This window comes from Somniosus microcephalus, chromosome 6 (genome assembly GCF_052327205.1).
Source record: "Somniosus microcephalus isolate GS21.2 chromosome 6, FLI_Smic_1.0, whole genome shotgun sequence".
Classification (NCBI taxonomy): Eukaryota; Metazoa; Chordata; class Chondrichthyes; order Squaliformes; family Somniosidae; genus Somniosus; species Somniosus microcephalus.
In genome coordinates this window covers 190,537,710-190,563,902 of record NC_140992.1, presented here as the reverse complement: position 1 = coordinate 190,563,902, position 26,193 = coordinate 190,537,710, and the positions used below count along the sequence as shown (strand labels likewise).

The 26,193-nt window shown below is 46.2% G+C and overlaps 1 protein-coding gene across 3 annotated transcripts in view; it reads right to left on the bottom strand.

The window, feature by feature from the left end:
- LOC147116275 (diacylglycerol O-acyltransferase 1-like) overlaps positions 1-26,193 on the bottom strand; it is a 143,595-nt gene that overhangs the window by 56,083 nt on the left and 61,319 nt on the right. For all 3 annotated transcript variants that reach the window (XM_085991058.1, XM_085991059.1, XM_085991060.1), the window contains exons 7-8: positions 22,622-22,750; positions 22,427-22,519 (exon numbers count right to left, since the gene is read on the bottom strand). In XM_085991058.1, coding sequence (XP_085847184.1) covers positions 22,427-22,519; positions 22,622-22,750 — 222 coding nt within the window. The remainder of the gene's footprint in view (positions 1-22,426; positions 22,520-22,621; positions 22,751-26,193) is intronic.

Below are 26,193 nucleotides of genomic sequence, written 5' to 3'. Positions count from 1 at the left end.
CATATGGGATACTTGCCTTCATTAGCCGAGGCATAGAATATAAGAGCAGGGAGGTTATGATGGAGCTGTACAAAACGCTGGTGAGGCCACAGCTGGAGTACTGTGTGCAGTTCTGGTCGCCTCACTATAGGAAGGATGTGATTGCTTTGGAGAGGGTGCAGAGAAGATTCACCAGGATGTTACCTGGGATGGAGCGCCTCAGTTATGAAGAAAGACTAAACAGGCTGGGGTTGTTTTCCTTGGAGCAAAGAAGGCTGAGGGGGGACCTGATTGAGGTGTACAAAATGATGAGGGGCATAGATAGGGTAGATAAAGAGGAACTTTTCCCCTTAGTAGGGGGGTCAATAACAAGGGGGCATAGATTCAAGGTAAGGGGCAGGAGGTTTGGAGGGGATTTGAGGAGGAACTTTTTCACCCAGAGGGTGGTTGGAATCTGGAACTCACTGCCTGAAAGGGTGGTAGAGGCAGGAACCCTCATAACATTCAAGAAGCATTTGGATGAGCACTTGAAATGCCACTGCATACAAGGCTATGGACCAAATGCTGGAAAATGGGATTAGACTGGACAGGGATTGATGGTCGGCGCAGACACGATGGGCCGAAGGGCCTCTTTCTGTGCTGTATAACTCTATGACTCTATGATCTCATCTTGCTCATTTGTGACTTGTGAGACACCAGGTGACAACACTACCTTATCTCGCGTGGGATCCACCGAGGTGTGCGTATCTGTGCTGGTGCTGGGTGCACTTATATCTGTTGACGGTGCACCCTCAGAGGCTAGAGGCTCCTCTGAGGAGTCATCTTCCTCTCCCTCCTGGACAGTGGGGGTGGGGGAGGGGCTCTTGATGGACCTGTGGGAGAGTAAAGAGGTAATTTAGAAATGCCATATCAAGAATGGGTAACAAGACCATTATGCACATGATGAACATTCACTGGCTGCTGACATCAGTCACCATATGAGTGACTGTTGTATGCCGTGTGGCTGTATGAGATATAATTCTATCACCAGGTTGCTGAGATGTCCCCCTCTCTCGGTCTCCCACCGCCCGCTGCTCTGCGACTCCTGATACTTCCAGGGCGACCTCCTCTGCTGCAGTTAAGGTGGCTAATGATGGAGGGCCACTTCCAGTTCTCTCCCTCTCCCTCTTATTGTGGGCTCTCTTCTCCTGCAAGGAGGGAAAGGGAAGTTTGAGTGAGAGTGATGGAATGAGTGCAAGGAATGGATCGGTAACATCTTTAGAAGGTGACTATGATGGAGTGGGGTGCCAATGCCAAATGGCCTCCTTGTGTGTTGTTAGTTGGTATGATTGCATTAGGATGAGGGTGAGTGTGAGGGGTGGTTAGTCAGATGGGGATGTGATAATATAGATAGGGATGGGTGGACATGCAAGGTATGTTGGTGTGAGTAATGATGTGCAGGAGCAGGCTTGGGAAGGCAGAGTGATGGGGATGTGATGAGAGGCACAGCAGTATGAAGTTGAGTGTGGCTTTGCACTCACCTTTCCTGATCTAATGAAATAATTGAAGCGTTTCCGGCATTGCACCCAGATCCTCCTGACAACATCCCTGCTGTTCACCTCCTCTGCAATCTCCAACCAGGCTCGTTTGGTCTGCTGGGGAAGTCTTTTCTACCCATCAGAAGAGAAGAGGACCTCCCTGCGTGCTCTCACTCCTTCACAAGCATATGGAGGGAGTCATCTGAGAACCTGGGTGCAGTCCTCTGCCTCTGTGCAGTCATGTTTCCAAGGCTTTGCAACACTCCAATACAATGCCTGCACAATCCTAGATGAACCTTCAAATGCAATGTAGCCAAGGTTCCTTTAAATATCCTGGCTGAAAATGAGTCATTAATTATGTCATCAGACCTGTACCATTTAATAGGGCCGGGTAACGCACAGGGCTGCCTTAATAGGCACCATTAAGGGAAAGTCGCTCTGAGGAGCAGCATGAAATGGGGAACGGGGTCCTGACCTGCCACACTGAACCCCGCACCCAACCCGCCCAGGTAAAGGAAATTCTGGCCTTAAAGTCTGGACCCTGGAAAACCACCAGCAAGTTGGTAGATAGTTGAGTGATTCAGAAACCTCAAACAGACAGAACTACTATCGGCTGGAGGAAACTTTCTCAGCCAACCTTTGCTACTTGCCGCATGAAAGCGAACAGATTAAATTCTACAAGTAGATGCTCAACAACAATCTCAATCAAGTCAGCATCCTCTTCATTGTCAGAGTAAGCATGATCAAAGCCCCAACTGGTAAGGAATCCTGGGGTTAAACTCAATAAATATTTCATCTAGCCATGCCATGTCCAGGATCCTAAGACTTTAGCAAGATGATAAGAAGGAAATGATCTGTTCTCTTGCCACCATTGTCTTCCTCCTCTCTTTCATCTTTCTAGTTCTTATGTTCAAGCTTGGGGACAACTAGTTGCACCCGCAAAGAGATCACTCATCTAAACTGCCTGTAGATGCCTAAGGCCTCCTGAGATGGGTGAAGTCAACACTGGTCCTATATCAATGCTGCTTCTGGAAGATGGTAGTACTGGAAATTTCACACTTCTAAACAGATTACAGGAAAAGCTGTTTTTTTAAGGAGATCCTTCTCTCACATCTATCCTCTCTCTCTCTATCGTTATTTCTTGCCTCTCTCTCTATTTTATCACTACTATATTATGATAAGTGTTACCTGAAGCTTTTTTTTGCTGCAAATACACTGTCTTAATCATGCTTCCTGTATTGAAATCAAGACTCAACAATTTGTCTCCGACTTAAAATTATTCTCCCACAGGACCTTAAAACTGCAGAGCTCCCTGTGATGAATAAAGATTCTTATCACATTTCAAATCACAAGTCTATTTATTTTTAATATCTACTTATAAACTGGTCACTACAAATTGGTTATTGCATGCTGAGAGAGAAATGTCACTTCAAAGGCTGTCTAGATAGATAACTAAACAAGGGTTATTTTCCAGTTTCATATTGGTGATAGAATCTCTTAATATTGTTTACCTGGCTCAGGAGACAGAACTAAACCAGTTATGATCGTCACATTGGGGACCAAGACTGATACACAGTTTTGCTTTGTCCTGGGAATAGATGAAAGATTTGAAACTTTCATGTGAGGAGAGGGCCCTGTTCCTTTGAAGTCCACTTGATGAACAGGTCTGTAGTCAAGGCTGCCAATCCGTGGATAAATGTGACGGCTTTTTCCCAGTCCTTCAATTGTTATCGTACCTCTCTACTGCAGCCTATGTGGAGGTGGACTTGTAGTGAATCCATGATAGTTACACAACAGCTCTCATATAAGTTTACACTACGGATGCTGGATCCAGGTTAAGTATTCAGTTTAGTGTCAGCCGTGGCTCAGTTGGTAGCATCCTCGCCTCTGCGTCCGAAGGTTGTGGGTTCAAGTCCCACTCCAGAGACTTGAGCACAAAAATCTAGGCTGACACTCCAGTGCAGTACTAAGGGAGTGCTGCACTGTCAGAGGTGCCGTCTTTCGGATGACGGTAAACTGAGGCCCCGTCTGCTCTCTCAGGTGGACATTAAAAGATTCCATGGCACTACTTCGAAGAAGAGCAGGGGACTTATCCCTGGTGTCCTCAATGAACATTACTAAAAAAGATTATCTGTTCATTATCACATTGCTGTTTTTAGGAGCTTGCTGTGCAAATTAGCTGCCGTGTTTCCTACACACAACAGTGACTACACTTCAAAAAGTACTTCATTGGCTGTAAAGCGCTTTGGGACGTCCGGTTGTCGTGAAAGGCACTATATATATGCAAGTCTTTCTATTACTAGGAGAGTTGGTGAAATGTTGCATCTTATATTATTCTTGTATATCTGAGGAGGTGAAAGCTGAAAGTTCTGTAATCAAGTGAAATCTGCTTTATTAATTATCTGCAACTGCCCACTTCTTACTTTTAACTTGATATGTAGTTGATAACCAATGTCACACACTCTGAAGACTTCAGTTAACAAGGAGCGAGTCTTCACTTAGTAGAGTGGTCTTTAGTGCTGTGCACTAGAGATCTAGTGAGCTCGAAGATATAATGGGCTAGAAATTCATGTACTCACTGCCACGCCGTAGCGCCATGAAATGGAAATGAAATGGCGGCCACCGCTCTTTCGCCAACTGATAGCAGGTCCTGTGGCAGCCACCAAAATGGCGGTGCGATGATGCCAATCGGCATGCAGCGCCGACTTAACGTCACCAACACGAACTTCGACCCTAGCGCTGAATTCAGCGCTGGGTCCTAAGCACGACAGGTTAACCTGGCGTGCAAGCAGGCTGACAGTGGCGATGTCTGCAGCTCTTAAAGGGACACACACATCATTCAGGTTAAGTTTGAATTTAAGGGTTTGGACTGTTTTTTAAAAATTTTATTGAAGTGGAAGCTTGCTGCAATAGATGTGAAAAGTTTTTTAAGTGTGTAGAGAGTGCTGCTGGATGCTTGCAAGGGCTCGGATGGTAAACGAAGGCCTTTGAGAAGACAGAACATGCTGCGAATACTCAGCAGGTCACGCAACATCCGTGGAGGGAAAAACAGAGTTCACGTCTCATGTCAACATGCTGCCTGACCAACTGAGTATTTCCAGCATTTTATGCTGTAATTTCACATTTACAGCATCCGCTTGCAGAGGGAAGAGGAAGACAAAGAGGAGGAAGCCGAAGAGGGGGAATCAGACAGAAGGATGCATTCCAGACAGCCCCTTTGTGGCTGGGATATCCGGGATGGAATCATCTGCCTGCGATCCCACTGGCTGTGCAGGCTGCCTCTTCTTGTTGACCCACTGGCTGGGCAGGCTGCATTTCTTGGGTGTATGAAATAAGGAAGGCACAAGGGTGGAGTTGTGCTGACAGGAGGACAGGAAAGCAAGAGGTGCATGCCAGAAGGAGGGCAATGTATGAGGATACCGCATCTTGTATCCTTTCAGCTCCGCCGTTGGCCAAGGGCTCAACCATGCCCCTGCCAAGAATGGCCAGCACCGTCTCCTCCAAGGGGATGAGGTGAGGCTAGGAATGGGAGATGTGCCTCGTCATTGGTGCAGATTGTTGGTAGGTGAGTGATTGGGGGTCGTGCATTGAGCAGTGTGTGAGGCTAGTGGTGCAGTTGGTAGGAGACAGCTTTTGAAGATGCATTCACTGACCTTGACCAGTGGTCTGAGGTCATGAAGCTTCTTTGGGCACTGGAGCCAGGTGGTGGGAAGCGACACTTCTGGCAGTGACAGCCTTAGTGATGTACTCCCACATCATTTTTTCCGGAGGGTCTCCTGGCTCCTGTGGGTAGAGGGCTGCTCTTGCAGTGTTGACCCCCTGCACAAAGCTGGAGTGCTGTGTGCGAGACCCTTGGTGCCCCTTCCCTGGCTTGCTGAGCCATTTGTGTTAGTGCTGAGGCAGTTTCCCCATTTGTTGAGGTTAGGAAGGTAATTCAGCTTTAACAGCTGAATATTCACATTTGGAACTTCTTTTAAACATTGAATATTTCTTAAAAGGCAGAAAGGGCTGAAAAATGTCTTGATTCAGTGCATTTTATTTTGTATTGCTTCAGTGTGCATGGTCCCTTTACATCTCAGACCTCTTCAATGCCCACAATTCCTTGCAAGCTCCACAGCTTCACTCACAGAGGCTGTGGGAAGCTGCAATGCCACACCTGGACAGAAACTTCGTCCCGGATCCCTCCAGCAATGGCACCAGGACAGCGTTGCATGGCAGGTGAGCGCTGCCGCCACCTATATCCATGCCCTCCAGACGAATTTCACTCGGTTAGCGTTGTGGCCATTTCCAGCGGCCATTAATTGCAGTTGTCGGTGACATGAATTTTTCCGCCAATATTCTTTCAACAACCTACAGGCTCACTTTCTTACACCTGATTCCTTGTTGTACCTAGCAGTAGATGTGAGTTTCTGCACCAAGGTGAACTAAAAGATCTCTCTATGCCTGAAAGAATCTAGGTTTGACATTATTGAGATTGAATTGCCTTTCAGTTACAAACCAGCCACACTGAGCCCTTCTGCTGATTCTGGAAGACAATATGCGATTTAAAAAGGTTATGAGACAAGAAAAAGTAAGCATGTCAATCAAAAGAAACCCTGAGGCCACCAGGTTCCCTACTTAGCCTTTCCAACTTAACCTTCCCTTTCCCAGCAAAAAAGTTCCACTTTTTTGAGTCTAACTGTAACTTCCTCTTAAATATGAAATGGGTTTATAAACCGGCATGAAGGGAAGAAACCACAATGGTTACAGAAGTGAAAGAATAAGGCCTAGAAATTGGATATGGCCCAAAAACAGGCAGTGTCCTGGTCTGGATCAAAGTGGTCTCAGTAACACGCAAAATTCGTGCTGATTACACATTTACATGATTATAGTGCTGATCTCAGTGGTACACCCACTGCTCATTGGCTTACCGCTCAACATGTGGGCCAAAATCGGGTGCAGTCTAATTGCAAATCGTGTTCGGCCTAGGCTTTCTCCACTGCTTAAAGGGGAGGTGCTTTGATGCAGCAGAACCTCATTGTTATTCCAATTGGAGCTCCACTTGGAAGCAGACCTGAATCAGCAAGAAATGGCTGAGCGGCAGCAGAGGGAGAGAGCTACACGGTTTTCAGATGTGGCTCTGGAGGCACTGGTGGTGGCCGTGGAGAGGAGGTAGGCTGTCCTCTTCTGCAAACCGGTAGGAAGCCATCTGCTCATACGCCTAGAAGTCTCTGGCAGGAGATATCTGTATACGTGACATCCAACAGCGTGGTCCCCAGGCCCTGGCTACAATGCAGCAAGCGTTTAATGAGCTCATATGGCAGGTCAAGGTGAGTGAAGGCTTCAGCAAATGCCATATCCCATCATCTGCACCACAGGCCTCACACGCTGCTCAATGTACCACACCCCCATCACTCACCTACCAACAATCTCTACCTTTCACCACACAATCATAGCTTCACCTCACTCTCACAACCTTACCACTGCTTCAACACTCACACCCACATCCCACACCTTGCACACACTGACAGCTATTCAGCTATGGCAGGCATATCACCCAAACACAATGCACCATACTCACTGACACACTTCCTTTCTCTTGCAGGCTAAGGTTGCTCACAATCATCGGCAGCAGCAGCAGATAGGCGGGTGGTGGGGGGGCGGGGGGGGGGGGTGACAAGCAACGATACAGGCCTTGAGCCAACTGGAGGAGAGTGTGCTCAATATCACTGGACGCAAAGTCACCGAGGCTGTGGCAACGGGTGAAGTTGAAGCCCTTGGGGACAACTTCGGTACGCTCATCCCTAATCCTGCTTCTCACATTCCACTTCTCCCTCATCCCAATCTCTTCTCACTTACAAGCTGCTGATGCTGTATGCATGGATATCTTGCTCTCTCCCCCTCCCCTCCCCTCATCACAACCCGACCTTTGTGCCTTTCTGTTTGCAGATAAACAAAAACAACCAGCCGCAGAGCCCGTCCCTGAGGCGATGGAGGAGAGTGAGGGAGAAGACACACCGTCACTGTATCTGATACTCGCAGACACCAGCTCAGAAACTGGCACTGCATGGAATTTAGGGGGTAGTGTAAATGTGGGATCTACACAGGGTGAGGCACTGGGCAAGAGTGGGCTGCAGCAAGGCCAGGGGGATAGGGTAGCTTGGGGATCAGCTCCCCGGAGGGCGAGTTTGCACGCGAGTTCCGCTGCACACGACTCAGATGAGGACCTCGATGAGGCGGCCTTCAGAAGAAGGGTGATGGGCATGCACACTGAATTGCTAGGTGCAAGCCTGCCAGAGAGTCCCTTCACATTGTCAAGGAGCATGGAGGAGTCTGCCTCCAACATGGGCTGGGGCTTTGCGCAGAGATTAGAGCCCATGATTTCCAGGCTGGAAATGAATGACAACTCCAGGAGAGACTGTGTCGACCCAGACACGGTTCTGCGTGTGATGGGCGATGTTGCAACTGCCATTGTAACGCATGCGTAAGCAACCCAACATCTTAGTGCTGCAGCGGAAGTTCAGAACGCTGTCCTGCAGTCTCAGCTTGCTGCCACCCAAGATCAGACTGCTGCCATCGTGGCTGGGTTTACCAGTGTCGAACGGGGCTTGCAGGGTGTCGCAGCAGGACAGCAATCTGTCCTCCAACAGATAGCTAGGAATGCTGAGGCACCACCCCGAGAGACTGGCAGTGGGTCTGTGGAGCAGGAACCTGCTATCCTCTCAGGATGACAGCATTCCTATTCCCACCACTGTCACTCCGCCATTGCCCTTGCTGCTGCCTCCTGTCAGTCAGCCAGCCCAGACTGCTGCCGCCCATGCCAAGGGGCTACAGTCTACAGCCGGGCCGTCTAAGTCCAGAGCTGCTCAAGGTCGTCCTGCAAGGCCATCTGAAGTCTTCCCCACAGAAACTCAGCAGTCTTCCACCAGCCATGCTGCAGCCACTGGGGGAGCACTGCGTAGGAGCACCAGAGCAAGAATGGGCACGCGAACGACAGGCATAAGGGATTGCACAAGGGTGATTAGTTTATATTGTATTTGTGAATTGATTAGTACTAAATTTATTAATTTTGTTTGGAATCTTTGTTTTCCGGTGGCTCTCATTTCAGCTTTGTGCCCAGGAGGACACTGTGATATTCTGTGACAGAGAGATGGTATGATGGGGATGTTGTTGATGAGGATGTGGTGAGCAACGGGGATCTGGGGTTTCTTTCAGTGGAATCGGAGTGTGATGAGGCATTCACTGAGAGCCCGTGTGGAAGGGGAGGTGGGATTTACTGCCTGTCTCCTCCCTTCCTCCTCCTCTTCCACTTCCTCCTCTCCCTCATCCTCTTCCTGAGGTGGTCCCGTAATCCCTGCTGGCAAGGGCTGCACCCTCATGATGGGCAAGTTGTGAAGCATGCAGCAGACCACCACGAAATTGGACATCCGCTCTGCCGAGTACTGGCGGGCTCCTCCTGAGCGGTCAAGGCAGCAGAACCGCTGCTTCAGCAGCCCAATGGTCTGCTCGATGATGTTCCTGGTGGCAGCATGGCTCTCATTATATGATTGCTGGGCACGAGTGTTGGGGTTGTGGAGGGGAGTCATCAGCCAGGTGCAGAGTGGATAGCCCTTATCTCTGAGCAGCCACCCTCGGGTTTGACATGGTGGTTGGAAGACTGCCGGCACACATACTGATGCACGATGAAGGCATCATCGCTGCCAGGATAGCGGGCATTGACCATCAGGATGTGTTGTGCATGGTCGCACAACAACTGCACATTAAGTGATGTGGTTACGGAAGATCTCAGGATTGTTATGCGGCACCTGTAAAGCTACATAGGTGCAGTCGATGGCACCCTGCACATGGGGAAGCCCACTATCCTGGCAATGCCACATGCGCGATCCTCCTGCTTCTCTATGCTCTATGCTTAATAAAAACAAAAGCCTTCTACTTTTTTTCTTGCTGAGTGCTAATTATAGAAATTACTTTAGGACATAAGAATCTGTCTTGCAATTAAGGTAGAGACAGAGCACATGTACACACAATAATGCGATGCAAGTACTGCGAGAACTTGATAGCGAAACATCCAAACTGGCAAAAACACAGAGCTCACTGACACGACTTGATTTTGCTCTTCAATGTGACCTCCCAGATGAAGCGATGGACTGCGAACTGGGAGATGTTAGCTATGTCGCCTGCTGCAGACTGGAAGGCTCCGCTGGCAAAGAAATTGAGGGCCACAGTGACCTTGAGGGCCACTGGGAGAGCTGTGGTCGCCCTGCTCTGAGGCTGCATGTCTGGTTGCAGGAGGTGGCAGAGTTCTGTGACCACCTCCTTGGTGAAGTGGAGCCTCCTAATACACTGCTCCTTGCTTAAGTGGATATAAGAGACGTGCTCTCGGAAGACCCTAGGTGGGTAAGGCCTCCTGTTGAGAGCCTTCCTGGCCCTCCACCACCTCCCTCTGCGTGCATCATCTCTTCCTTCCTGCCTTCGCTCCCTCTCCCAAAGATACTCAATGCGAGGGGGACTGCAAGTAGAGCCCTCATGACTGTGAGCAAGTGGTGTGAGCAGATGCTTTTAAATAAGAATGAAGGTGTTCTCCACTTGCCCAAACACTCCCTGTCACCTTAGGACCTTGAAAGAAGTTTATAAAGCTGCTAGAGTTGCAGAAAGTCCACAGAGCCAGTCAAACTGAGGAAACATGTCAGTTGCAAGTTGTTGCTGATGATCCCTTTAAATAACACTGCTGGAGCCTCCTTCCTGCTTGTCAACGCTTGCTCAGCTGGTCTTAATTAACACAGGGCGGTAAGTTGAGTGGCGCACTCCAAAATGGCAGATCGGGTGTCAAGTGAGCAAAAATGGCGGCTGCCACAGGACCCGCTGCCAGCGGACAGAAGTGCGGCAGCCGCAATTTTTTTCCCGAATCGAGCCTTCAACGGATAGCGGTAAGACTGCGACTTTCTAGGCCCCATTATCCTTTATTTAAAGAAGAAAAATAACAGTAAATGTCCACCTATACCTTCAAACCAATGAACATATCAGTGTAGTTAAAATGACAACAACCTTAAGTAGTAAATGCAAATAGAAGGAAAATATTGTAACAAAATATTCAACTCTTTACATGCAATGCTGCAGTAATTCTGTTCACTAATAGAACAATATGTGTGAACATTAAAACAGTATTATAAGTGTATGATCTTGCAGCACAATCTATGTACTAAAAATATGTCCATTATTCTGAAAATAGTAGTGGATAGCAAGCTTTGGGAGGATCTTGCACTCAAACGATCCTCTACAGTGTAGCACTCTGGATCAGGTCCATTTCAGCCGCAGAACCAGATGCTGGCAGCAGGCCTTTCCACCCATCAGAAGATCTTCAGAGCATTCCAGAACGCTTTGAATGTAACACTCCAGAATAGTTTACAGGAGGGTTGCTAGTTTCACATCAGTATTGTGAGCACATTGATTGGATATACAGTCTGCTTTTCTGACTTTCAAACTGTGCCTAACTAATTTGTATAATATTAAGCAAGGTGACAATAACAGTGTAATAATGACAGCTGACCTGGAATTTCCTCAAATCCCAGAAGTTAAGATACACCGCTGATCCTGTCAAAAATCAGAGTCAGGAAGAGGGCCCAAGAGGATCAGGCCTGTAATAGTTTGGTGGAATGGGCAGACACGTAGCAGATGAAATTTAACGCAGAAAAGTGCAAAGTGATACATTTTGATAGGAAGTACGAGGAGAGGTAATATAAACTAAAGGGTACAATTCTAAAGGGGCTGCATGAACAGAGAGGCCAGGGTGTATACGTGCACAAATCGTTGAAGGTGGCAGGGCAGATTGAAAGAGCAGTTAAAAAAGCATACAAGATCCTGGGCTTCATAAATAGAGGCATAGAGTACAAAAGCAAGGAAGTTATAAAACACTGGTTCAGCCTCAACTGGAGTATTGTGTCCAATTCTGGGCGCCGCACTTTAGGAAGGACGTGAAGGTCTTAGAGATGATGCAGAAAAGATTTACAAGAATGGTTCCAGGGATGAGAGACTTCAGTTACGTGGATTGACTGCAGAAGCTGGGATTGTTCTCCTTAGAGCAGAGAAGGTTGAGAGGAGATTTGATAAAGGTGTTCAAAATCATGAGGGGTCTAGACAGAGTAGATTGAGAGAAACCATTCCCATTGGCAGAAGGATCGAGAACCAGAGGACACAGATTTAACGTGATTGGCAGAAGAACCAAAGGCGACATGAGGAAAAACTTTTTTACGCAGCGAGTGGTTAGGATCTGGAATTCACTGGGTGGTGGAGGCAGATTCAAATGTAGCTTTCAAAATGGAATTGGATAAGTCCCTGAAGGAAAAACATTTGTAGGGCTACGAGGAAAGGGCGGGGGAGTGCGACTAGCTGAAGTGCACAGGCTCGGCGGGCTGAATGGCCTCCTTCTGTGCTGTAACCATTCTATGATTCTATCATCGGGGTCCAGGGCTCAATCCTACCCAGGACCCCCAGGTGGGCCTTATTTCTGCTGTTATGTTGGAGAGGTATGCCTGGTGAGATGAAGTGAACTTCTGCAGACACTATTCCTGGTTCCTACAGGGCCACAGGAACTCCCAATCTATGCAGTTTCCATCTCTAGCCCCGTTACTTTGATGGCCTTATAGGCTCTGTGGCAACAAGTCCAATCCACATACTCCAACTTAAGGCCAGGACCCAACGTATCCAAATCCTGGCAGAGTTTGCAGCCCCTCCGGTGAACTCCTTCCAAAGTTATGCCAGGAGACGGCCAGAACGGCAGAGGAATTTCACACCCCCACCTTTCAATGGCCCGATAAAAGAATGGAACATACCATACTCAGCAAGCTATGGGAATGTTGGGGGGGGGGTGCGGCGCTGTCTAATATAGCAGAAATATCCCCTGCTCTGCCGCTGCACACATTCCCAGCTTGTCTAATGGATTACAGCGAAGCTACTGTAAAGATGCGGACAACTGGTGAAGAGTATTCCCACTGCTCAGCAGTATCGTGTGGACTCTGGTCCCCAAGTGGCATTTCGTTGGAGGCTGCAGTTAGTGTCCCCTCACCCAAGGATTCAGAATTCTCTTTTGCTTCTACACTTCTCGACGATGGTCAGTCTCAGAGAGAGGTGTAGTACTACTGTATATAGACAACCCACCCACAGATATGAAAAGGGCATGTTCCAATACTTTGAAGTGAATATGCACTGGGAACACAGGACTGGTGAGAGGCACAACATAATTATGCAGTTCAAGTGAGCTGAAGAATATGGATACATGACTTCATGCAAACTAATGCCTTTATAAATTGATATTAGCAAGCTGATTAATTTAGATGTTGGCAACAGTACTTTCAATCAGCTTCTATTCTATGGAAACATTGTTCTTAAAAAAACATGCATATTCTGCAATTAATGACTGCAGACTCTGTTTCCAGTGTGGTGCCCTACTCCAGGACTAGAGTACAGCATCTAGGCTGCCACTTCAGAGCTGTCTTTTACATGAGACATTAAATCAAGGCATGTCTGCCCATTCAAGCAGGTGTAAAAATATCCAAGGACCAATATGTTGAGGAACCAACTAGAGATCAGGCCATCTTAGACTGGGTATTATGTAATGAGAAAGGATTAATTAGCAATCTTGTTGTGCGAGGCCCCTTGGGGAGGAGCGATCATAATATGATAGAATTCTTCATTAAGATGGAGAGTGAAGTAGTTGACTCAGAGACTAGGGTCCTGAATTTAAATAAAGGAAACTACGATGGTATGAGGCGCGAGTTGGCTAGGATGGATTGGGGAACATTACTTAAAGGATTGACGATGGATAGGCAATGGCAAACATTTAAAGATCACATGGACGAACTACAGAATTTGTTCATCCCTGTTTGACATAAAAATAAAACAAAAAAGGTGACTCAATCGTGGCTAACAAGGGAAATTAGGGATAGCATAAGATCCAAGGAGAGGACATATAAATTGGCCAGAAAAAGCAGACAACCTGAGGATTGGGAGCAGTTTAGGATTCAGCAAAGGAGGACGAAGGGATTAATTAAGAGGGGGAAAATAGAATATGAGAGTAAGCTTGCAGGTCACGTAAAAACTGACTGTAAAAGCTTCTATAGATATGTGAAGAGAAAAAGATTGGTGGAGTCAAGCGTAGGTCTGTTGCAGTCAGAATCATGGGAATTTATAATGGGGAACAAAGAAATGGCAGACCAATTAAACATAGAAGATAGGAGCAGGAGTAGGCCATTCGGCCCCTCGAGCCTGTTCTGCCATTTCATGAGATCATGGCTGATCATCCAAATTCAGTACCCTGTCCCTGCTTTCTCCCCATATCCCTTGATCCCTTTAGCCTTAAGAAATATATCTAACTCCTTCTTGAATATATTTAATGAATTGGCCTCAACTGCTTTCTGTGGTAGAGAATTCCACAAGTTCACCACTCTCTGGGTGAAGAAATTCCTCCTCATCTCGGTCCTAAATGGTCCCGCATAAGAGATTAGCGTGCAAAGTTAAAGCACATGGGATTGGGGGTAAGGTACTGACTTGGATAGAGAACTGGTTGGCAGACAGGAAGCAAAGAGTTGGAATAAACAGGTCTTTTTCCGAGTGACAGGCAGTGACTAGTGGGGTAGCGCAGGGATCGATGCTAGGACCTCAGTTATTCACTATATATTAATGATCTAGACGAGGGAACTAGATGTAATATCTCCAAGTTTGCAGATGACACAAAGCTGGGTGGGCGTGTGTGCTGTGAGGAGGATGCCGAGAAACTCCAGTATGATTTGGACAGGTTGGGTGATTGGGCAGAAGCATGGCAGATGCAGTATGTGGATAAATGCGAGGTTATCCACTTTGGTGGCAGATTATTATCTGAACAGCAATAGATTGGGAAAGGGGGAAGTGCAACGAGACCTGGGTGTCCTTGTGCACCAGTCGCTGAAGGTAAGCATGCAGGAAAAGCAGGCAGTTAAGAAGGCAAATGGTATGTTGGCCTTCATAGCGAGAGGATTCGAGTACAAGAGCAAGGATGTCTTGCTGCAGTTGTACAGGGCCTTGGTGAGACCACACTTTGAGTATTGTGTGCAGTTTTGGTCGCCTTATCTGAGGAAGGATGTTCTTGCCATGGAGGGAGTGCAGCGAAGATTCACCAGACTGATAGCTGGGATGGCAGGAATGACGTATGAGGAGAGATTGGGTTGAATAGGCTTATATTCGCTAGAGTTTAGAAGAATGAGAGGGGATCTCATTGAAACTTATAAAATTCTAACAGGACTAGACAGACTAGATGCAGGATGGATGTTCCCAATGGCGGGGGAGTCCAGAACCAGGGGTCACAGTCTAAGGATAAGGGGAAAGTCATTTAAGACTGAGATGAGGAGGAATTTCTTCACCCAGAGAGTGGTGAACCTGTGGAATTCTCTACCACCGAAGGCAGTTGAGGCCAATTCATTAAATATATTCAAGAAGGAGTTAGATATATTTCTTAAGGCTAAAGGGATCAAGGGATATGGGGAGAAAGCAGGGACAGGGTACTGAATTTGGAAGATCTGCCATGATCTCATTAAATGGTGGAACAGGCTCGAGGGGCCGAATGGCCTACTCCTGCTCCTATCTTCTATGTTTCTATCCCATAGCACTATTCAAAGAATGAGAAAAAATTGGGTGGACGGGGGGCGTATTTTGGCCAAAGGGTCAAAGCAGGCACTAAATGGGTGCAGTGCTAATATGACTAGCCTGTTTGAAAATCTGGATTTAGCACACAATTTTGTTCCTAATTGCTGATTACCATAATTTGAACTTGCCTGGAGTTGCTAAACCAGAAACCTGCAGGTTTAGCACTCAAGTGCTGATTAGACGCAATTTTCGTGAAGCAGTATGTGTGCGCTCCTCGCACCCACTTCCACTGAAGATATGGAATGCTCTGGCTGGCACACAGCAGTACATTGCAGGATGGCTCAGGGACCGAGGGAGAGGGCGCACGGGTTCTCGGATGCCACATGGGTGGTCCTGGGGGAGGAGGTCCAGAGGAGGAAGGATGTCCTGTACCCACAGGGGGGAAGGACGCTATCACGCCCTCCTGTCCTCTCTCCTGCAGCAGCTGGTCCTGCTCTGCCTGGCCTCATGTCCTCCTCACATTCCTCATCCAGACCAAGAGGAACCCCTAATAAGTTGCCCATGGCCCTTTCTCCTGGTGACTCCTAGAAGGTGTCCAATAAGGTGGAGTAGCTCAGCACTTGCTCTTTTAAGGTGAAGTCCTCAGAGAATTTGTGGAATAAATGTTGCTGAAGTGTTGAAGTCTTGACAAAATGTCCCAGAAAGTCTCCCACTGTGCTTCGGAGGTCCTCTTCACTGCTCCAACAGCAATGATCACGAAATGGTGAGTATCCCTTTAAGTGGTATCCCTTTAATAGCACTTGAAATCGACATCAATGTCGTGCTTACTCCCAAACAGCTGGTTGTTGTTAGGAGGGCATTAGTTGTAGCGCTAGCCATTAAAATACCATGTAGTCTCTTTAATGAGCACTAGCAGGCACTTTAAGTAGCAATCAGCTGTTTAACAAGCCTCTGGGCGGCCGTTCCTAGCGCTGGCTTCAACTCCTTTACCAAGACCCCATCTTGGCCACTTCTTTAGACCCTAAAGTATTCGGCGAAAATTGCCGTCTTGGAATCTGACTCAATTCAGTAGTAAAATGATACAAATCAGGTGCAACAGTGAATTTCACATCCTTCGAGCAAGCTCCACCCATGATGCTGACGGTACTAATATAAAATGGATGAATACCTGATTCATTGGCCTGCAGAAGTTGGATTCTTAAAGTTGGTAATAAGTTGGAAATGTTGCTACAAGATTGTGATTTTGTTTTGTAGAAGCATTGATATTTAGTGCATTTTGTACTAAGTGTTAGTTTTGGTTGCTGTGGAGAGTATAATTTTATGCACTGTACAATTTTTGTCTTGCAATACTTTTCCAATGCTTGGTGCTGCAGCTGAACTTGCAGGAACAAAATGCTGAGGATGGGAATTCCTTTGATCGCTTTTGCGCACTACAATTTAAATGAAGAAGATGAGTTCATGAGTGGATACCAAATGCAGGCATTTCAACTTGCCACCCCGGGGCGTTAAACTGTCATTGCCGATTAGCCACCCATTATAGAAATGAAAATCTGGCAGTTTCCATAACGGCCAGCCAATCTACAACGCCAGTTTTACATCCAGGTGGTAAACTGAAAATTTACCCCATTATATTTACAGGAACCGCATTTACAGACCATATTCTGTGAGCTGGGTATGTCAAAGACCTGTCTTCGTCATCGCCATGTCACAAGGAGGCTGTCGCTAAGCTCTGCAATCTATACTCCAGGCTTATCTGCTGACAGCTTCTACAACAGGGATAGCTCTTCCCATAGCTTTGAAGATTACCACAGCATTAAGCTTTATGCCATACTGAGCCACAGCAGCGACAGTGGACAGATTAGCTAGTCTGCTGTCTATATCAAGAAAGTAACAATTTTTGCAAACGGCAACACTTTCATCATTATCATTGTAGAAAAGAGGCATCAATTGGATAGGACACAAAGCTTTGACCAGGCCCAGAAATCCTAAGATGTTTATTATGCAGCATTTCATGGTGTTTGCATTATCTGAAAGACCAGAGAGACTGGATAGATGGCTGCAGGGCGACCAGGGCTATCCACTGCAGCTCTGGCTGAAGATTCCACCGCGAAATCCCTGAACAGCAACAGTACGTAAATACAATGGAGGCACATGCTTCAAACAGAATTTCTGTAGTAGAATATCACTGGAATGTTAAAACAAAGATTTCAGGATGCACCTCAGTCTAGCAAAGCTGTCTAAAATAATCATGGTCTGCTGCGTGCTGCACAACTCTGCAATACAAAGAAGAGTAGGCAGCAGGACAAAGAGGAAGCCTCTGGTGCAGCAGTAGCAGAGGAGGAAGATGAGGAATGGTAAGAAATGGAGGAAGGAGGGCTGTAGCCAGGGCGATTGGCATTCATTGATAACAGCTTTTAGTAATTCCCAGATCCCAACCTTGCTCAAGAATTCCAAATGAGTGAAACACCACAAAGTGTACCTATACACTTTGTTTCCATCTAATGTAGTTTAACTGCCACCTTACACCACCCTATCATCTATTGCTACTGTAACATAGCTCTTCTCAACATAAACTCTCCAGACTAAGAATAAAAAATGTGCACAATATTTATTCGGAGACATTTATATGAGGAGGTGCAGCTAGTACCCAGCACTACAAGTACATCTAAATGTTCCTTCAGCAGGTAGGCTTCTGTGTCTTGGTGCAAGCCTCAAGGAATGGAAATGGTCTTGTACCATGAGGAATGACTCTGCTACAGCTAGCAATCACATCCAAGAAGGTAGTGGCTGCCATTGACTCCCGTCAACTGGCACTTTTTCAATCCTTTGAGGGGGTGAGCTGTGTTAAATGAATGTGCAGTCACCCTAAGAAGCTGCTGCTTCACCATCTCCCTTTTCCTGCCATGTCCTGGGTACTAGGTGCAACTTAAGTATGATCAGCAATCTGCGAGATATCAGTCCGCAAGATACCACTGCAGAGTGTGAATGCCGCTGTCATGGCATTCTTCAGGTGATCCCCCAAGCTGTCAAATCTAGCACCAACAGACTCCTGTAATTTTGACCCCATGTTCTCAATAGCCCCAGTCATAACATGTGTGAGAGAAACTATGTCTAGGCTTAGTCCCCCTGATCTCAGGTGCTCTTCTGGATATAGCCAGGATGTTTCCATGTGCTCAATGGTGTGCTGGTGTTTTGAAAATCCACCATGCATTGCTGGTTGAAGACTGGAGGTGCACTGCACTGCCAGACATTCTCCAATAACCTTTGCAGGTTGTTCAGTGCTGTTTCAAAAGGTGCCATGAAAGCCTGTTGATCGTTAAATCAATTCCCTTAAGGCAGGTCCAGGAGGGTAACAAACCCTTGGCCATAGACCTCAGGCTAGAACGCTGGGCAGCTGCTTCCTGTTCCTCAACTGCCTCCTCCATTTGCTCCTCACTTGTGATCAGTGCTTCACCCAGTGCTCCCAGTGGATCCACTCTGCTACTAGAAAAGGTAATCCCATTCTAGTAAAGGCGTGGGCTGTCAGAAGGCCTCAAAGAGACTCATGTCAAACATCATCTGGCATGAGTTCCGTTCAGGTCTTTCAAGGAAGGAATTTCCCAGTGAAGCCTGTGAATTCTCCCCAACACATCCTCAGCATTCCTGCATGCAAAAAATTTCCCAAAGCAGACCATCACTCTGCAAGCAGCATGTAACTAGATGTTGCAGTAACAAAACAATTTTATCACAGCAAAAATGCCCCACTCCTTTATGGGTGAGTAAAAGATCTTTACGAGCTGCTGCCTCGCTAGATTGCCCATGTTCCAGCCAAACCCGCTATTCCTCGTGTGCCTCCTCCACTTACTCCTCATTTTTAATCGCTGATTTACTCAGTGCTCCCTCCTCAAAGCCGCTATAAAAATTCCCATGGTGGCTGGACTGGCCCCCTCATTTGCTCCTCCTCATTTAGGCTTGGATTCTACTCTTCCAGATCCAGAAAGGTCGAGACAAGACTTCTGCTTGCCGCCCCTACCCCACCATGGCCCCAACACATTTTCCTGAGTCGGTGTCATTGTGTATGCAGGGCGGAATCTTGGTGGAATCCCCACCATCAAGTGGGAGCCTGCCACTGCATGGGCAGAAAATTCTGCCACAGTATTACCAGAAGAGGCAGAAGACGACTTAAAGGGACAGAAGAGCCCTGAATACTACATTCAATTTCTTACTATGCTTAGAGTAAGGCCTGCAACAGCTGAAACACTGGGGCAAAATGGATGGAGAGGTAATCACTATTAGACCCTCCCCTCCATCTAGGGACTTCAGGGCTTTCTTGTTGGTACCCCAGGAACTACCGTCAGGCTTCCCTTGGCAGTCCCAAGGAGCAATGGTAAGACGGGTAGAGAGGAGGGAAATGGCTTGGGATACCATGCCCTGCCTTCCCACCAGTTTGTGCATGCAGCCTATGGGGAAGGGGTAGCCAGATGTGGGAAATTAAGGTCAGGGCAAGGAGGCAGCTGGAGACCTCAGTGCCTCAACTTCCCTGCTGTTTCTAACACTATCTTGCCCAATTTGAAAATTAACCCAGCCTTCAAGCTTACAAGCTGCATTCTTCTGGATGAGTTTAGTTGTGCTGGTGCTTGCAAATGTTGGTGAAAGGGACAAAGGGTGCTGTGAAGTGTTGTCTTGTCTTGGCCCACTGGAAGTGATGGCAGTTTTCTGTTTCAGGCCTACAATGACAGAAAAGTGACTAATATTACAACAGAGTTTGCATTACAAAATTATGTATGGTGTCTGTGTGGTTGTGTGTATGCCGGTGCGGGGGTGAGTGAGAAGGGAGGGCAGGAGGCAAGTTGTAAAAACTGGATGATACTGGCCATAGCTTTGAGGACACCTGCAGCTTCACCTTCTCTTGCTCCTTCAATGTTCTTATGGACAAAGATATTCAAGGTGGCCTCCTCGAAAGTAGTCAAAGACTGGTAATTTTTGAGCTCTCCTCCAGTTAGTGTTTTTTCCTAATATTAGGTGCTGCCTTGTTGAGCAAGCAGAAATATATTAGAACATAAGTTGAAGGAGCACATTAACAGACATGTGCCAAAGCTGCAGCACAACCTGTCCATCATTAAATGATCAGACATCATGCAGTTAGATTGTGAAATAATGTTTTTATGCTTGAAGTCCTTTGAAGATTTGAGTGTGCAAAGGTTTTCAACTGTAATTTACAGCTGTAATGTGTGCCTTATGTGTATAGTCAGCACTGAAAGAGCTGTAAGGCTGTGCCAGGGCTTGGCAGGAGCCAGCAGTACATGTGCTACAAGCTGCCTGCCTGTCTGTGGCATTGCATATGTATACCAGGTACCTGGCAAATGGGATTGTTCTTTAGGCTTAACTTGGCAGCATACTAGTGTGCCATATTTCTTCCTGTCCCCAATTCTTACAGTTTATAGCAGTGAGCCTGGATGCCACTTACTGCTAGGCATTCTGCCCTACTGTTCTCTGGGAAGGGTGCTATAGACTACAAACAGGGCAATCCTTGTCATGTAGCAGCACCTCCAGCCATGCACTATTCCATCACTAGCCCACAGATTCTGTTTTCTGCCTTCATACTATTGTGTCAGCCACTGGGTTTGCCAGCCACTTTCTTATCCCAAGCAGCTTTTGGAAAGGCTGAAATATGTATTCAATATATTTACAACCTTTTAAAAGCTAATAAAATTCCCCCTCCCCCCATACCTTTAAGCTTATTCTGTGGCGAGCACCAGCGCCAGACTCCATATGGGCTGGGAGCTCACCTGAATAAATTAAAATATTTAAAATATGTTAACCACTGGAAATCCCATGTCATCGGCACTCTTGCAAAGTGGCGGTCATAAATCCCCCTGCAGTCCGATCCCAGCGACACAATTTCCACGGGGGTTCTTGAATCTCCTGCTGTAACTATATAGTTTACAGTTTATGCCTTTTCTCCAGGGTTTCTACCGATCCTCCACCAAAGTTACATCGGGAGATCAGAGGAACCCCTGCATAAATTACTGCTGCCAGTTTTTAGTTGCTGTGTTTGCAGCATTCCTGCTTGGGCAGTAAGTGAATGCACCATCTGTAGTGTCTCAACACCTGCAAGTCTGAATTCACACCAGTGGACTTCTGTTTCCCTGAGTTTCACAGGGACATAACATACCTCTCATTTAAAACTACAGGGTAAAATAACTATATACAGCTCCTTAAACAACAATTACATTTTCTTCATTAAACCTGGCAGAAAGAGCAAAATTGAAAGCTTGCATTCTTTATTCTCATTCATCCATTCCCCTGATCTCACGCTGATCCGCCCATCGCCTTCCCCCTCCAGACCATGATCTGGGGACCGACTCTAAATTCTTTACAATGCTTATTATGCTTTTACTGAGAGGCTAAAAGAGCAGTAAGTGGTTTAAAGAACTTGTACCCAATTTACCAGTCACGGCTATGAGTGTAATTATAGTGCTTTTCTCAACAGCACTACATAAGCCCCCTTTCACTGTTCCTGCTCTCCAGGATCTACCTCTCACTACTCCCACACCAACAACCCTATCCCCAAAGCACCAACTTCTCATCACCACTATCTCAGTGCTCCCACATCTTAAAATCACCATTTGTACATTAACAACACCCTATTCTAATGCTCCAGAATCCCCTCCCATTACTCCAATACTTAAAGATCCCTACCCTTATACTCCCATACACCAATATTCCCTTGCTCCTCCCATCCCTAACACCACCCTTTCAGTACACCAATATCTTAGGCCACCCTCCCAACACTACTTAAACTACATCGCACCCATCAGTGCTTCTATGTGCAACCTAAAGCAGTTTCCCTGCAACCTTTCTCTGGATTCTGGACTTTAACAAAGGTAAGGGATAAAATTCACTACATAGCTAAACAAACATAATTTTTAATCATGGTCACTGATTTATAATTTTCATGAGAATATAGATATAATCACATAATGTTGCAAAAAAGAATGTCCCCTCCCCAAAAAACAGACTATTTGAATATATGACAGGACCTACTCCCACTATGCACAGAATGCCATACATATCTTAGAGGAGTGTTTAAAAAAAAAGCAGTATATTTTAGGCCTTAAGGGTAATTTCATCACCTTATCCCAGGCCATGTCATTGCTTATACCAGTGGGAAACAGCTTTACTCTTTATTTAGCTAAAACTCAGTTATTGCTAAAAAGAAAATCTAGATCAATATAAATTGAAACTGTGGTTTGTAAAATTAACTAAGCCACCACTCCCCTTTGCCACAGTAACCAAATAAATACAGTTACATTACATTATCACCTGCAAAATAGAACAAAGGATAAAATCTATACCTCTTACTGTCAGGTTGTCTGGATAGCTAATCGTTTGCTGTACATTGCTATCACTCTTATTTTCATCATATCCAACCACACATGATGTAATACCTGTAAAAGCATTAAAGTTAGATTAATTAGTATCATACCATAACAAAAAGGATGAAAGAAAACAATTGTATAACAGTACTTGGGAATATTTAACAGGATTACCTGGTTGCTTCATGGCTGATTTTAGACCTAAAGGTGCCCATTCTTCACGAAGCCACCTATTCACCTCGTGGTATGAGTACAGCTTCATGAATATGATGGTATGCACTACTATGACCATTACTGATCCAACTGCATGCAGGAATAACCCAAAGGGGAAAAAGGAAAGACAAGAACGATTAAATACTTGCGCTACTAACATAAGTATACTCAGTTGGCAGGGAGAGTTTTCAAAGCTGCAGCACAAATCAAGATGGCAAATATCAAACTTTTTCATTGTATGCAATTTGTACAGTATAATGAACAGTTTCAAATTAACAGTTATATTTCTGTCTTCTGTTACTAAGATTTGACATTTTGATTTCTATTGCTCACTCCCACATGTCAGTACAGTATTTCCATTAGAGTTCAAACAACATGACAGAAAGGAAGGATTACCAAGTATTATACTAAAAGGGTTCTCTGTATAACAATCATATGGTACAAAGGCTAATAGAGGATGGGTGCATGGATCTTGATATGTGGAGGATACTTAAACAGTCTCAACATTTCTTTATCAAAAACCACTGGCAAACATCACAGGGTTATGCTTTGAAGAGAGGCATTTGAGGCACTTCAGGTGGCTTTCAGTTGCTGTGAAGCCACCTGTGCATTTTATATTAAGCCTTGAGCCAGGGAATTTAAACTTTTTTTGTACATACTGCCTCTTGTTAAAGCCATATAAACTGAATTCAGAAATACTTAATGGGAATAAGGGAAAATTAACCGAGATCTCAATTTTTAAGAGCTAATCTGCCAACTTTGTCCCTCTCCGGAAAGTATGGACTCCTTCTTGGACTACAGTTCCATAAATACAGGGAGTCCTCCGCTGTCTTGCTGGAATGACCATTCTTTATGTGTGAACCTCGAAAGTGAGTCTTGGCAAGCTATTTGAAGTGGGGCCATCACAGCAGACCCCAATCCTCTCCTCACTCAATATGCACTTCCAACAATGATCACTGAATGGCAATCAGGATTAGAACATGCATGTAAGAGCCATAAAAGCTTAAGAAAATACTTTAAAATATTGGTTAAATAGCATAATACAGTTAATTTACCTGATTGACTTATTGTATTAAGAAACCCCCTATTTTCTTGCTCCAGTAGTATAGTCCGAGACACCCCCTTCATTCTTGCCACAATGGTACAGTCCCTAAGCCACACATGGTATGCAGCCATTTTACAGTTTAAACTCCACGTGGCTGAAGGAGGCAGAAGTTGTGAGGTTTGGAGCAATACAGTTTTTGAACGTGTTCGTTTATACGTGTTTGCTTTGTAATTCCGTTTGTGAAGTGTTATAGTAAACAGTTTAAAAGACAAAGCTACGTTTGGGAACGTTTTATTTCGACACGCGTCTACTCGTTGTTAACAGCCCCACAGCTCAGTGGCTGCCTGTTTGGAAACTAAGAAGCGCCACTACAACGCAGTTGATTTTTCCCTCCCTAACCCAGTGGCACTCAAAGCAATTGTAACACCCTTGCTATCACCTTATCTGAGATTAGGTAACCCAGCACAGACTAAGGACCTTTCTGGTCTATATGGCTTGGCTACACATTGGATAACTCTGCTGGGCTATCAGGGGAGCTGGAATATTCAATTTTATTTCAACGAGTGGGTGAGTGTGTGAGAGAGAGAGAGAGAGAGCCTGGAGAGGGTGAGTGTGTGTGAGAGAGAGAGAGAGAGAGCCCGGAGAGGGTGAGTGTGAGAGAGAGAGCAAGAAAATAACTCAAAAAGGCAAACAGAAAGCATGGAATGTGGTATAAACAATATGAACAATGAGAAGTGGTGGTTTACATCGAAATAAACCATCTATTCACAGCAGACTACATAGACCATTTGCCTCCATGATCATTAGAGTCCAAAATGGGGGCGAAGTGGGTGGGGCCATTTGCTACATCCGCCCAAACCAGCTGACGTGAGGCACGTGCCATTTTGAGGTGCATGCCTCATTTCCATGAGGCAAGCTGTCAGCGCTACTCACATTTGTAATTGGCAGCTCGCCCATTCGGAGGACAGGAAATCTGTGATTTAAAGGCAGCCTGCACCTTTTAAAGGGCAGGAGCCTTTAGTCAATAGTGGATGTCAGAACTGCTGCTGCAAGGAAATGTCTGCTGCCAGAGCCCCCCACGCTGTTTCTCGGACAGCGTCATGGTGGAGGAGGTGACCAGGATGAAGGAGGCGTTGTTCCCCGCAGATGGCTGCCGAGTGATCTGCCAGACAGCCTGGCAACAGTGGGCAGAGGTAGCAGAGCATGTGAATGCCAGGAGTCTGACACCACGGGCCTGGCAGTAATGCAGAAAGAAATTCAATAACCTAACGAGAGCTGCAATGGTAAGACTCCCATTCACAGCTTTCTTACAAGCTGCACAGCCTTGTACACTCTACTCCAGTCGCAGCACTAGCAAGCCTTACCACCCACACTTTCCATCTCTCTCCTCTAATCACAGCAACATACTTTAATGTACTTCCTTCTGCTTCCACTGGTACACTCTCCACTGTTATTTCCCTCACAATTACTGGGCCCACTTTCCCACACCTGGTACCTCTTTCTCTCACCATGCAATCTATGCTAAGCTGCCTCAGACATCTTAACATCCCTTCAACAGGATATAATTAACACACTCTTACTCGTCTTGCAGGACAAGATGGTGCACAAGAAGGAGCTCTCCAGATCTGGAGGCAGGCCACCATCATGCAGGAGCTCACGCCAATGGAGGAGGATACAATCAATGTCATGGGCAAAGGGGGAGCTCAAAGTTTGGTAGATGGCAAGGTTTGAGGAAATTTCCCACAGGATACTTGGCCATCTTCCTCTCTTTTTGTCTTGAGATTGAACTTTCTCCATCATATACTCTGAATTACAACCCGGTGGTCTAGAGAGTGACCACTCAACTCCTTATTCCAGATCCATTGCAAGTCCCGGGACCATCTGCAGCAGAGGACGGGGCAGGCAGCCCTCCTGAAGAAGTACCATCAATCATTCTGACACTTGGAAACACTAGCTCAGAAGTCGGCACTCTGCATACTTTAGGCAGTGAGTTGCAGCGGTCTGCACTGGGTGATTCATTGCACAAAGGTGAGCAGGGACGAGGGCAGGGCAAAAGGATGGCACAGGACGCAGCTCTCCAGAGGGCAAGTTTACATTCTAGCACTGCTATAGAGGGCACAGATGACGACTTCCAGGGCCCATCCTTTAAAAGACTGATGTGAAAGGTGTGCACCAGAAATTGTTCGGTGCATTGGATGGCCTACCAGGGAGATTATTCATCATATCAGTGTGGAGCCCACTTCCAACTTGTGCGGGGTCATAGCGCATGTCATCGAGGCAATGCAGTCAGCCATGGAGCGTGTGTTCACTGCAGCAGGGCCCTCAGTATCAGAGCCAGTGGTGACAGCTCTGACACCTTCGATAGAAGTTCAGACTGCTGCCATTCAAGCTCTGGGTTCCATCATCTCTGCAGGCTTCCACAATTAGAGTGAAAGCATGGATAGGGATTTCAATGCTGCCACACCGTCCTGCAGTTTGCTTTAACACA